Source organism: Tenrec ecaudatus, chromosome 16, assembly GCF_050624435.1.
Source record: "Tenrec ecaudatus isolate mTenEca1 chromosome 16, mTenEca1.hap1, whole genome shotgun sequence".
Classification (NCBI taxonomy): domain Eukaryota; kingdom Metazoa; phylum Chordata; class Mammalia; order Afrosoricida; family Tenrecidae; genus Tenrec; species Tenrec ecaudatus.
The window spans coordinates 42,491,936-42,506,533 of record NC_134545.1 but is presented as its reverse complement, the minus strand read 5'-3'; the positions used below and the strand labels follow the sequence as shown (position 1 = coordinate 42,506,533).

The window sequence follows — 14,598 nt, the reverse complement described above, 5'->3', positions numbered from 1 at the left end:
TTCACAATATGATGGTTACAGGTACAACACTTCTCACTTAGCCTACTGTCTTAACTGCCTTAGTTTTCTCTATCACATTCTTAGAAGATCAAGAAAATGCTAAGTTAAGCCCTAATTGGTAGCATTTTCTGATCTCGCAGCTGTAAACCCTCCCACCATGGTGATGTCACGTTATCATCGTTAGGAAGTGATAAGAAGCAGCACACCAGTATAGAGCATTGTCATCACCTGGGTACCATGGTGCTACTAGGAAGGGCCTTGGAGTCGGTTCTGACTCTATCCCCCTGTGTGCAACAGATGAAATGCCGTCTGGCTTGTCCTGGGCTATCCTCACAAGTGTTCTTATATTTAAGCCCAATAGACATAGGTAATTTCAGACATATAAGTAACAGTACAATTTTGGAAAATATAAGGCTTGATGAGTTTTAGCTTTTAATGTAACATTCAGTTTTAAGCTTCTATCATTTCACTTAAAACAACAGCTCTGGTCAACAATTGACTCACAAAACTCGTAAAAGTTGAACAATCCGGCAGAGGAGGTGGGGAGGGAGACTCTGGATAGGGCAAGATATGACAAAATAACGATGTATAAATTACCAAGGGCACATTGGGAGGGGGGAGGGGGAGGGAGGGGAAAAAAAAAGAGGACCTGATGCAAAGGGCTTAAGTGGAGAGCGAATGCTTTGAGAATGATTGGGGCGGGGAATGTATGGATGTGCTTTATACAATTAATGTATATATATGTATGGATTGTGATAAGAGTTGTGTGAGTCCCTAATAAAATGTAAAAAAAAAAAAAAAAAAGAATGACGAGGGCAACAAATGTATAAGGGTGCTTTGCTCAATTGATGCATGTATGGATTGTGATAAGAGTTGTATGAGCCCCAATAAAAATATTTATTAATTAAAAAAAAGAAAATAGATGTATCCTAAATGATATTCTGCAATAAAATACCATGAAATTCTGATGAAACATAAAAAAAAAGTTGAACAATCAGTCTTTGGGAGATGACACAGATAGACTAGTTTACCATTAGCTATATGAATCCATAAGGGTCAGAGATCTGAAGCGCTCATATGTCTACATTGCACATCAATATTATTTATTAGCATGTAAACTTATGGGATTATTTATACATAAGGCCACAAGCAAATTACATAACCATATGTCAATACAATATCTTCATTCAAATACATTTATGCCTTGTATGTGTTCCAAATCTGGAAAAGTTTTCTGAATCAGGTACTTTGGCAAGTTCACTGTATAATGGTTGATATTCAGGTTATGGAATTCAACTTTGTTGGATAGAATTCCAAATACTCTAGGTACTAAGTGCCCTGGTACAGGCTATTTGATTTTTCTAAATGTAAAGCAAAATTATCATAATGATACTTGCATCTTAAAGTTATTGAGAGGGTAAAAGAGACAATGTGTACAAAATATATGTCATGGAACAGATTCCCAAGAGATGATTTATATACAGTTATATGGCTCCGTCATAGTCCCTATGAAAAGGAAACTTCGTCCCCACTGAAAAAGAAACACATGCGCACACACACATATCCAGAATAATGCAAGTCCTTAACACTAGTATAGTGCATTCTGCTTGAGTTCTGCTTTTGCACATAAAGTGTAAACTGAGCTCCTCAGCAAGGATCATGGTCAGTCACAAGTGTGAACTTGTGATGAATCATATTTCTTTGAAAATGTGATGATTATTAGTTTGTTTATAAGTAGGATGATATGTCTTTAAAAGTCACCCACATTATTATAAATCCCTCGTATTGTATTCTTCTTTCTAAATGCTTGAAGAAGCAACTTTGATAGGTGTTGCATTGCATTCGCTGTGAATTTAGGGTTTGGCTCTGTGCTCGTGCAGGCTGCAGCCGTGCACAAGGAACCACACGCAGTGCTTAGTCATCAGTCGTCCCAGGAAGGGAGGAGTAATCGTCAGGAGAAGAGTGTCAGAAAACCTCCGGGGCTTTGATGCCCAGAAAGTATAGCATGAGGGACACAACTTGGTCTTTCAAGGTCAGGCCAACTCACTTTCTAATCACGCTGGAATTTAGAACTCTGTGGCCTTGACCTAGTGGGTTATGTGTGGGGCTGAGATTAGCAGTTCAAACCCACCAGCCGTTTCTCAGGAGCAAGACGAAGCCTTCTGCTCCTGGAAAAAAATATCGTCCCAGAAATCCACAAGGGCAGCTCTACCCTATAACATGTAGGGCCATTATGAGTGAAATTGACTGAATGGCAGTGAGTTTTAAATTTTACTTATGCCCTTGAAGTCGTTACCTACTCTTTCTATGTGTGTTTTCTCCCTTCTCAAATAAGAGCACTCGTAGGACACACTACTACATTGGGAAATCATTGGAATTGAGTAGACATGCTCTCGCACTTTAAAGGTGCCCTGGTGGCGCAGTGATTAAGTGTTCAGCCGCTGGCTGAAAGGTCAGTGATTCAAACCCTCCAGCCCCTCTAAATGAAAATGATGTGGCAGTCTGTTTCTGGAAGGATTCCCAATTCTTGAAAACCTTATGGGCGCAGTTCTGTTCTGCCCCTACAGCGCCACCATGAGCTGGAACTGAACAATGACAATAGGTTTGATTTTGATTCCAGAGTTTGTCTCCTTTCTTCCCTATCTCTTTCTCTCTCCTCGACTCCTTCTTCTCCTATTCTCTCAATCTGGGAGAGAAGGGAAAGCTACTGATGGAAAATTTCTTGTTTCCTACTGGAGAATTAAAACTAAAAACTTGAAGCCCTGCTCTGAGCCTATTACAACTCAAAGAGACCCTACAGTCCAGAGACAATTTTGTTTCCACTCTTTACGCAAGCAGACAACCTCATCTTCTCCCTCAGCAACTGGCCAGTCTGAAATGCTCACCTTTGATCCCTGTGATCATAATTTGAATTATGATCACTGTATATAGTTTTGACTTTGGCTTAATTGGTTTATAAATCCATTCATCTAGCACTTACTTGCTCCTATAATTTCTCCTATATTTAGCAGTTGAGTACTTAAACACTGCTTCATCATGCAGGCTAAGGCCTTAATCAGCTTTTATCTGTGGAGAATTTTAAGGTACCCTTATAATGCTGGGCGTTACAGGTTGATTGTTCTCTGCAAGTTCAGCAGTTCAAACCCACCAACCTTTCAAGGGGAGAAAGATGTTGCAGTCGCGAGCAGTTCTGTTTTGTCCTATGTTTCACAAAAGTTGTTTTTTTCTTTATTTTTGTTTTTTTTTTACAATTCTTATATGTGAAATCACTGACTATGTCCACTATGAGTCAGAATGAACTTGCTGGTGTTGAGTCTGGTCCGCTTTTAAGATGTTCCAGGACTTGGACCTATGTTTCCTCCCTTGTTCTCTTCTCGGCCTCACTTGTTCCATTTTATCTTCCCTCCCTCTTTTCCTTTCTTCCATAAATATTTGTGAGCTACTCTGGCCAGGATTGGTCACTGTAGGCACTGGCCTAACTGGAACCCCTGCAGATCAACCAGATAAAAACAGATTTGAAGCTCCAGGTTGCTGTCTTCAAAGGAAGGGCTTGCTTATTCATATTAATGAAGACTGGCACCATCACCTTCTCCCAGCCTGCCTCTTCTCCACCTCCCTCCACTCCCATTCACCTCAAGTGACCATCTAGCCACTGTTATTGAGTTGATTTTTTTAAAGATCATTTTATTGGGGGCTCTTACAGCACTTAGAAGAAGATATACATCAATTGTATCAAGCATATTTGTACATATGTTGCTATCATTATTTTCTAGACATTTACATTCTATTCAAGCCCTTGGCATAAGCTCCTCTTTTTAACCCCCTTTTCCCTATCCCCCCTTGTGATTCCTTGATAAATCATAAATTAATATTAATTTCATATCTTACACCAACCATTGTCTCCCTTGCCCTGCTGTTTCCTCCCTCCTTTTGTCCCTACCTTCCCCTTACCCTCCTGGTATCACTACTCCCATATCTGTTCCTGAGAGGTTTATCTGACCTGGATTCCATGTGTAGTGAGCTTTTATCTGTACCTGTGTGTAGGGAACTGCATGTCCCTCAGCCCTGGATCAAAAGCCATATAAAACTTTCATGAATTTACTCTCGGTTTTCTGTCATATAAATTGTGCCTAGTGGTCCTCGAGTCCTTGTTTCCCCTACAGTCATTAGTTACTTGACCTTTGCTAGGATTGGTGCTCAATTGCTAGCAGCCGCTACGCTCATTGGTCAACACACACCTGGCAGCACTTCCGCCAGGCGCCTGGTATGCCTCATTAGCATGCAGACCGGTTAGAGCACAATCACCCGCCATGTATTCCTTATATGGTAGATGCGTGACTATTGGCTACCCCAGCTATACCTTATTTCCATATGACATAATGGTGCCCGCCCTTCGCTGGCTATTTAAGCCTCTGCTCTCAGCTCAATAAATGAGAGTTGACCAGACTCCTGTCTTGTCTTCATTTTCCGCGTCTCTTGCCCATCTTCATTTCCAGTCCCTCTTTCAGGTATCCACATTGTTGATGTTGATGACCCATGGGACATGCTCTGGTATAACCCTCAGTGAAAGGCAAGACTGGGGTCATGATAGTGGGGGGTGAGGAAGCCTCAAGGAACCAGAGGAATATTGTGTTTCATTGGTGCTATAATTCACTCAGGTTGACTCATCCTTCCTTGTGACCCTTCTGTGAGGGGATATCCTATTGTCTATAGATGTGTTTTGGGTCTCTGCTCCAATCCTCCTCATTCTCAGCAATATGTTTGTTTCTTTGTTTTTTGGGGGTATGTTCTTTCATGTAGGTTTGCTGCTTCTCTGCTAAATTGCCGCTTGTTTAACTTCAAGCCTTTAAGATCCTAGACGCTATATATTTTGATAGTCAGGTGCCATCAGCTTTCGATACCACATTTGCTTGTGTACCCATTTTGTCTTCAGCAACCATGTTACAGGGTGAGATCACAGGCTGCCTGGTTGTTAGAACAAAGTGTTCTTGTTTTGAGGGAGGGCTTGAGCAGAGGCCCAAGGTCTGAGTTGACTCTGATTCATAGTGAACAGTACTGTCTAGATCCTGTCTTTTTAATCCAAATTATACTCAGTCCAGACTCGAGCATTTTGCTACTCTGAGATCATTCTTAGTTTCTCAGTTACTACCTTCATGCCGACCATGCCCACACTTCCCCACCTCAATTTCTTGTTTTTTGGTTATGGCTATCCCTCCTCCAAAATTTGTCATTCCCAACTCAGTCCATCTGTCATTGGGGCTTCATGATATTGTGCTTCCTGCTGACCGGACCTGTTACCTTCACCTGTGAGCAAACAGTAGCCGGCAGCGTCAGCCTTTCATCTCACTTCATTCTTCAAATGCTAGCCAATCTTCAGCTTCGGATTCTGACAACTTCTCCATAGTTTTGCTGTGTTGATTTATGATCACTGTGTATAATGTTGACTTTGGCTTAAACATTTTATTCATTCAATCATCAAACATTTATTTTTTCCTATAATTTCTAGTAGCATATTATATACAAAGACAATTCTTCTATAGTTAATCTGAAGAAAGTTCTGTTAGTATGAATGAGAAACCAGCCAGGGCACCATTCCTGTTTCCTGTGTCCAGCTGTCATAATTCAAGTCAGGTTCGGTGAGAACAGGTGACACTTCCTGCCCAGCATCACTCATGGTTATGTTAGATTTTTTTGATGAGTTACTAATGCAGCTCTGGTCCTCGTTTTATTTTTCTTGGTGTCCTTAGCCCAGGGCCTGGTGTATAGTAGGTGGTTATTAAACGCTTGATAACTGAATGAGTGATGCTTTTTGTTATGAGAGAAAATAAATGTTTTTAGAAGAGTCAGCTTTATTCCATGGTTTCAGGGAATGACTTGTGATGAAAAGTGAAGATTGCTTTTACTTGAAAGAGGCTGACAAATTTCCTAGACCCAGGATCACTTTATGCGGCAAATGATTTAAGGGTGAGTGAGCATGCCAAAGCGCTCCACTTGAGCTGAGTGATGGGGAATGAGTTGTGGAGCTGTGGTCTTAGATGGTATTTTGTGAAAAATAGTAGGAGATTTATGGCTATAAAACAACTTTGTAGCTGACCCCTTCTTGTTGCAGAGCTTGCCAAATCTCTCTTTCTGTGGTCTGTATCCTGCTCCTTCAGTGCACACATGATGTTCAGAAATGTCCACAGGAAGGCCTGTTTGCGTTTAATGAACCCGATGGGAAGGGGCTTGCATTTTGCACATTTATCTGAAGACATTAGTTTCTGTAACTACTGAGCGAACGAAGTTTCTTGTAGTATTTACTGCACTTTCATTGCATCTTTTCCGGAGGGACTGCCAGGCTTCCATCGTCCTTCCTGCATTATTGCAATTGCAGGGTGCAGTATATTAGTGACAAGTGTCATTTATTAATGTGATTTTTAAAGAATATATATTAGCAACTCTCTAATCATGAGTAGGAGAAGAGAAACATTCAGAATATTTTGAGAAGTCTTAATCAGGGAACTTACAAGCATTTTAGGACAAAAAGTGGAGGGATACATATTGCTGTTATCAACTTTAGAAGAGCCAAAAGTGATGTCTTATCACCCAAAGCAACAAGAGCTGCCATTAATCCACACGATAGGAGTACAGGAGCATTGCGTTAGGGAATCTTCTCTAAAGATGGACCCACATCACTATAGAGTTGCTGCTCGTGAATAATCAAGTAGAAACAGGAGGAATAGTCTTTTGTTTGTTTCAATTTCATGTTTAATTTTGTGAAATGTCAAAAATTGTGAAAAGTTTTTTTTAAATGAATCTACATTGCTACATCCAGATGTAGTTATAATATTTTGACAGGCTTGCTTGAAGCCTTGACTTTAAATAAAGCAAGTAGCAATTATACATAAAGTCGTATCCTCCTGTGTCACCTACTAGCCCTCGCCTTAGTGCCCGACCTCTGGTTTTTCACGAATTTAATATTTCTCTTTTGTCATTATTAACTTTTTTTCTCTGCATATGGGATTAAAGAATAACATATCTATATAAATCATACTATATTTGTCATTTTGAAGCTTTCATTTTCACCTGGCGCTACCTTTTCTTAGAACTATTCAAATTGAGATCGACACATCTAGATAACTGCTCTTAAAGGCTAAATACGCCTATCACACAACAAGTTATTCCATTTTCTGTTTGGAAGACATTTGCCCTGTTTCCAGTCTGTTCTGTTATAAATAGTACTGCATAGACAATGAGATCGGTTATGTGTTTCATGTTACATATCTGCGTGAAATTGTCCATAGTGTATATTTTAAGCGGAATTGCTGCACTGACGTTCAGTTTCTCAGAATTGCTGAGTGACTCTCTACAGTAGTTGGACATTCTCAGGAGGGACTAAGGAGAGAATGAAGTTATGTTTCTCTTCCTTCTCACTGGTACTTGCTATTGTGATATTTCAGATTGGCGGATAGGCCGAGGGGAAAGATTGTATCGCATTGTTTTAAACTGCAGTGCCCTTTTCACTAGTACATTTGACCACTTTGGGTTTAGTACTTACTCAGGTTTTCTCTTCATTGAGTTGCCTCATGTTTCCTTTGATATTTATAAGTAATCTTAGCACAATATAGATTCTGGATATTTTATTTTATATATTGCAGATGTCTTCTAGCAGGAAAGATCAGAGAGTATATATAAATAAAATTGCCATGGGTACTTAAGAAATCTGGCAAAGATTTGCGAGTCTTTGTAATTCTGAAGATACAGCGTTATTCATAGGTTCCTAGTTTCTGTTTTTTTAATTAAATGAAAGAAAATATATCTTAACATTTTCCATTTATGTTCCTATTGTTTCATACCTGTTTTACTATGAATGCATTGCTTCAGTTTTTGAATGCGTTCTTTATTCTTTGGCAGATAATATACAAATTTAAGACATTTTCCCATCCTTTTGTTCAGGTGAGCATTGCACGTCTCTGCTTTCTGAATTAGGCTTTCAAGCCTAAGTTACAGAGGACACGTATGTATATCTAAACTGAAAAGATAATGTGGGCTTCAATTTGGGGAAAAATCAAGTTAAAGAGTTGGTAGTGCGAGTCTTGATTTGTAGTGCTTTATTTTTTCACCCAGCTGTGGACGTGCCACCAAAAGACACATTTTGAAAAGTTGTTCTCTTCCTGGATTTTTTGGTCGGGCCTTGAATTTATCAATGCAAACTGGGCATAAGAGTAATTAAGTTCTGGTCGTCAAACGAGGATGGCAAAACGGAATTCAAGACATGCCCGATTTGCTTTGGACATGAGCACACTAACTCCTTCACTCTTGATTACAGAACCCAAACGGTTTGCCTAGTCAGATGTATTTGCTTAAAGATAGAGTTTCTTCCGGTAATTTCAGGAAAAACTGTCATCAAATTGTCAACATCCCAAATTGAGATTAAAAGTGCTGAGAAATGTCACAAAGCAGCTACCTAAAGCTCATGTTGGAACTTCAGTTTTATTTTGCTTGTGGGTGATGAAGTGAAGGTGAAACATCAGCAGAGTGGCTGCGGCCTCTGTGGAGGAAGCATGGCACACGTGCGCAAGAGCCGTTCCCATGAGACCACTGCCATCCTGCTTCATTCCTCATGCGACAAACAGAAAGTACCTTGAAGACCTAACAGACAGACATGTGAGCACTGCAATGCTTGAAGTTAATCGAATGCCTGATTTTTCACATTAGGACACATCCTAAAAGTCCAGTGATACAGGAGCTAGCAGTTTTTAATCTGCCTTTTAAAACATATTTTTCGATTTTTATTCTCCAGAGCCCAGTACTCTTGTATTGAGCTTTTAAACCCACGTGTTTCCCTTGGAGTTGGAGAGTGGTGATGGCACCTGAACGCTGCTTCTACCCTACAGCCAGGGTGTCTGATTTTGCTCCATTCAAAACTCCTCCTAGAAGTCTCCTCTAAAAGAAGCTCAATCAAACACCTCAAATGTCAGCAATGGAGTTTAAGGGTTTTTCTAGTAGGTAGGCTTAATCTTCCACTTATTTTGATTCCTGTAATGTAGGGAAGCTCTTTGGAGAATAGACCTGCTTCCAGCTGGGCAAATACATCACATAGAATGTATTTTCTGTCCCAGATAGAAAAACGTGACTTCAGTGAACTTTTTCATGGAGCTTGGAAAGATTGCAAGCTTCAGGTTTTTATCTCAACATATGTGCTCTTTTGAATACTGAGAATTTAAAAGTATCATTTGCTTCATCAGTGTCATTAAGAGTTTCAGTGGTGCTACTTTTTGCTATAAACCATCAATCTCTGAATGCATCTGACTGGCCACCAGCTCTGTGAGAGCCAAGCCTGTAGCCCCAGTCCATTCTTCCTCCCTCATCCACCAAGAACGTTGAGGTAGGAAGAGAATTACTAGACTGTGACATATCATATGCAGTTATATGGTTAAGGGGTTCTTTATGTCATAATCACACATCATTATTTTTGCATAATTTGCTAATTATTTTTAGGCTTTGAGACAGCAACGATTTCTTGGTAATCATTACATCCCAAATCATAACTGAATTTATCAGTGATATTGTTAAATCTAGTTGGCATCCTAATTCCATAATCTGAAACAGTTTATATCCTTACAGTACCTTCTTGTGGCTAAGTTACTTATGTTTTCTCTGTCTATATGCTGTGTAGTGAAGTGAACCAGCCGTGTGTTTCCCTCCATCTCCTCTGGGGATAAAGCTGAGCCTGTTCACTGGTTTCTGCACAGGTCTACGCACGTGAGCATTTAATTTGCGAGGGTGTCTGGGAGAAAGGTCTGTGATAGAAATCTGAGGCTACACATTTCCTACTTTCATCCACTATTTTTTTTATTTCTCTCCGTTCAGCATCATAAACAAACCCTCCCCTTGTTTCTGCAGAGCACTTCTATCTGTGCTCTGGTTATTAACCATCCTTGAGCCAGCCCCCAATTCATGACAATCCCACAGGATGAAATGCTGCCTGGTTCAGCCAGCCCCAAGTTCATGACAGGCCCACAGGATGAGATGCTGCCTGGTCCGGCACCATCCCTGTAATTGCTTGTGGATCACAGTTGTGATCTGTAGGGTTTCACAGGACAATTGTCGGAAGTAGATTGCTATGCCTTCCTTCCTAGTTTATCTTCCTCTGGAAGCTGTGCTGAAACCTCTCTAGCATCACAGCAAATCTCCGAGGAGGAGCTGTGTATGATGTTCATTGCCTGGAAATTGAACGCTGGCCTCCTGCATAGGGGTCAAGAACACCAACAATGAAGCACTACTGTCCTCACGCTACCCTGACTCGAATATTATTTCAATGAAGACTACTCTAGTTTCCTAAGAAGACTCTCGGATGGGGATACTTTCTCCAAATTCAAATTCTAAAAGCACGTGGGATTATGTATTTGGTGTTGTTTCCTATTGACATTTGGTTGTCTCATGCAGGCTTCCGGGGAGGATGTTGCTGCCTTTCCAGAGCACCACTATACACCCCTGCCTTCTGCTTCCAGGGAGCTCACCAGTCACCAAGGTAGGGATTCGGCTTGTTTTCACTCTCTGTCACTGCAGCAAGGGGCACTTGGTCCTGCAGAGCCCGGCCTCCTTACTGCTGCCCTCGCGCTCCAGAAGAAGCACAGTGCTTTGCAGCTGTTGATGAGGAACCGGGCCTCTCACACATCGCAATTGTAGCTCCTATTACGCTGAATTTAAACTCATGGCTTAACATAAGTTTGTGATTTCTTTTCTTTAAATAGATGATAGTGTTTAAAATTTACGGAGTACATCAGTACACTTAGCGAAGTGATGGGCGAGGACTTGGAAAACTCATTTGTATTTGTGAGAGTATAATTGGGAAGGTAATAGTTGAAACAAGTTCAAAATGAATGAGCCCTACTTACAGTCAAAAGGAAGTCCAGTTGGCCTGACGGCATTGAAGAGAATCCATGTGCACCTTTTATAGAATATTCTGACCATGAAAACATTCATTTGACTTACCTGAGTCTTCCAAAGCCTTGGCTCTGTTTTACCATCAAAAACAAGAGAATGTTGCCCTAGAATAGCATTTGAAAATAAAATGCCTTTTATCTAGCCTAGGGCCAAGACTGTTTTGTTTCCCTTTTTAGAATTGGTAAGAGCAAGAAGAGGGCTTATGGTTGTATGTCTTGGTCCAGTGTTATATTTATTATGATGAAATCTATGTTTCCTAATTGTGAATCTACCTTTCAGGGTTGTATATGTAGGTACACACTCTAAACATTGTTTCCCCAAGCAGGAAAATCCCCCTTGTGGATACAGGTGACACAGATTAAGGACTGTCACCACAGCTACATTGCAGGATATAGGAGGGAAGGCTATGGAGATACTGACAAAGTGGCTGTTGGCTCTCTGAAAAGACTTATGGGGTCTCAGCAAATGGTACATTTGCAATCTGTGGGAAATGTTTAATGTAGGAATACGGGACCCAGAAACATGCAAAATGGAACTGCGTTGCTTGCTAAACGGTATCACACCTAAATATGGACATTAATTGAACTTTTCAATATACTTTGGTTTCATCGTGGTTCAGTATTTATCCCTTTCATTTAGTGTCAATTTTATGAAAATCAATATTCTCTCCAATTAGGTGGAATGAGTACTTGCCGACATATTACATTTCGATGAGCATGGACAGATCTCCTTCATTGATTGATCTCATAAAGTTCACTCTTCTCCTTCTCTATGGCTTCAGAGGCCACACGTGGGGACTCTCTTAGGAAAAAAATAACACCATATCTAGGAGTAAAAATAATTCTGGTTCATGTTCTTTCATGCTTATTATTGGTTTCTCATATTGGAGAAAAACGGGAATTTTGGTCTATAGTGTATTGAGTGTACTGCATAGGACCTGGAGTCTCAGCAACCATAAACACACTTGAAAAAGTTTATCTTGTATGAAATTAACATATCACAGTAGAAGGATATATATCACAGTAGAAGAATATGATCAAATAAATTATATTAATCAAGAATGGGATAAATATCAACTGACATTTTAATTGCCAATAATAAGAAACACAAACTTTGAGAAAATAGAATGTGAGATAATAGTTTTAAAGGTGGTTGAGTAGTATTTAGAATACAAAAAATCCATAAGTCCTTAGAGGAAAAACTGATATATTTGATGACATCAGAGACCAGTATTATTGGGGGAATATGTTACAAACTGAGAACCAACAACAAGTACCTCTTACTGTGGAAGCGTCCTACACAGTTAACCTCCTGGTTATTTGATCAGTGCTAAGGACAGGGGTGCTGTAGAAAAGCTGCATCAGAAAGCAAGGGCCAATTCTTTGGACCCATCGCATGAGGAGGTTGGAAACAGAGAGTCAAAGACAGCTCATTAAAGGCCCATTGTTGATCTGTTCTATCCACCAGAAAGGCGAGACTGGTATATTTTGTCTTGGCATGATCATGTAACCACAAATGGAGAAATTAATTTTTAACCCAGAATAAAGCCACCTAATGCAGTATTGATTTTTTTTATTTAAGTAAGTGTTAAATAATTTGAGTGTCATTTGTTGATACCACCACAAAAATAACTCACAAACTTTTATATAGAGAGAGAGCCTTGCTTTTACAATGTAAAGGTATGTTACATCAGTGCTTTCCCAATAAAATTCCCCAGGATATTTGAAACTTGGTCTGTAAAATCTTAACTGGAAGATATATTTGCAAATAATTTTTTATTCATCTAGTTCCCAATTTCTTTTCATTCCGCACCAACAACTACAAAAACTGGTGGGCAGTCACTTGTGTGAAAATCGCTGTTTCCCTATATATGTTATTTTCCTTTTACATGCCCTTTTATGTACCTTCCAATGTCGAGTATGATAGGTCCAAGATTCATGTCCTACAAATTGTAGATTCAAATGCAAAACAAGCCTTGGTCTAGAATAATGATCAGGAGACAAGGAACTCAATTTTTCATCTGTCATTTGTGGATAATGCCTATGTCATGTGCTTCCCGTACAGAGCTTTTCCTGGTCTTATCTGTGTTGATTTGCCCCCTGCATGTGGTACTTGGGGTATTTGTGTCTGCCACCGGAGTGCAACTTTTCATATTCTGCTTAGAGTAGCTAAGGTCATGTGTATATAGATCGCAAACTCTTCATAGAGGGAAGCGCTCTGAGGGGGACCACTGGGTTTGACCTCTCCCCTCTTTGACACCACTGGTTTGTTCTTCCGGTATCCAATTAAATATTAGACCCCGCCAAAGGACTTCACTTATCCTAATTTCCACATTTATTCTAGGTGTCTTTGCTATAAAAAGGCCACAAAATGAGTGATTTTAAAGACAGACATTTATTTTCTCAAAGTGCTGGATGACAGGAATCCAAATCAAGGTAGTGGTCATATCAATTCCTTCAATCATTCTGAGGATTAAAAAAAAATCATTTTATTGGGGTTCATACAACTCTTATCACAATCCATACATACATCAATTATGTAAAGCACATTTGTACGTTCATTGCCTTCATCATTCTCAAAACACTTGCTCTCCACTTAAGCCCCTGGCATCAGCTCCTCATTTTCCCCTCCCTCCCCATTCCCCCTCCCACATAAACCCTTGATAATTTATAAATTATTGTTTTGTCATATCTTGCACTGTCTTACGTCTCCCTTTACCTGCTTTTCTATTGCCCGTCCCCCAGGGAGGAGGTTATATGTAGATCCCTGTAATTGGTCCCCCTTTCAAACCCACCCTCCGGGTATCGCTACTTGCTCTACAGGGATCATCCATACTGGATTCCCTGTGTTTCCAGTTCCTATCTGTACCAGTGTACATCCTCTGGTCTAGCCACACTTGTAAGATAGAATTGGGATCATGATATTGGTTTGGGAGGAAGCATTTAGGAACTAGAGGAAAGTTGTATGTTTCATCGTTGCTACATTGCACCCTGACTGGCTCGTCTCCTCCTCAAGACTCTTTTGTAAGAAGATGTCCAGTGACCTACAAATGGACTTTGGGTCTCCACTCCACACTGTCCCCCTCATTCACAATGATATGATTTTTTTTTTGTTCTGATGATGCCTGATACATGATCCCTCGGACACCTCGTGATCACACAGGCTGGTGTGCTTCTTCCATGTGGGCTTGGTTGCTTCTGAGCTAGATGGTTGCTTGTTTACCTTCAAGCCTTTAAGACTCCAGACACTATATCTTTTGATAGCCGGGCACCATCAACTTTCTTCACCATATTTGATTATTCACACACCTTTTCTCCAGCAATTGTGTCTGGAAGGTGAGCATCATGGAATGCCAGTTTAGTAGAACAAAATATTCTTGCATTACGGAAGTACTTGAGTGGAGACCCAATATTCATCTGCTACCTTAAGACTAAATATTTACATATGTAAAGTATCTGGAGTCTTAAAGGCTTGAAGGTAAACAAGCGGCCATCTAGCTCAGAAGCAACAAAGTCCACATGGAAGAAGCACACCAACCTGTGTGATCACGAGGTGCCGAAGGGATCAGTTATCAGGCATCAAAGAACAAAATATCATATCATTGTGTGCTCACCTCCATGATACAATTGCTGAAGACAAATGGGTGCCTAAGCAAATGTGGCAAAGAAA

General features: G+C 40.2%; 1 protein-coding gene across 1 annotated transcript in view; it reads left to right on the top strand.

Annotated features, from left to right (window-relative positions):
• Window positions 1–14,598, top strand: part of LRMDA (leucine rich melanocyte differentiation associated) — a 663,927-nt gene that overhangs the window by 362,270 nt on the left and 287,059 nt on the right. The window contains exon 5 of the mRNA XM_075533425.1: window positions 10,429–10,513. Coding sequence (XP_075389540.1) covers window positions 10,429–10,513 — 85 coding nt within the window. The remainder of the gene's footprint in view (window positions 1–10,428; window positions 10,514–14,598) is intronic.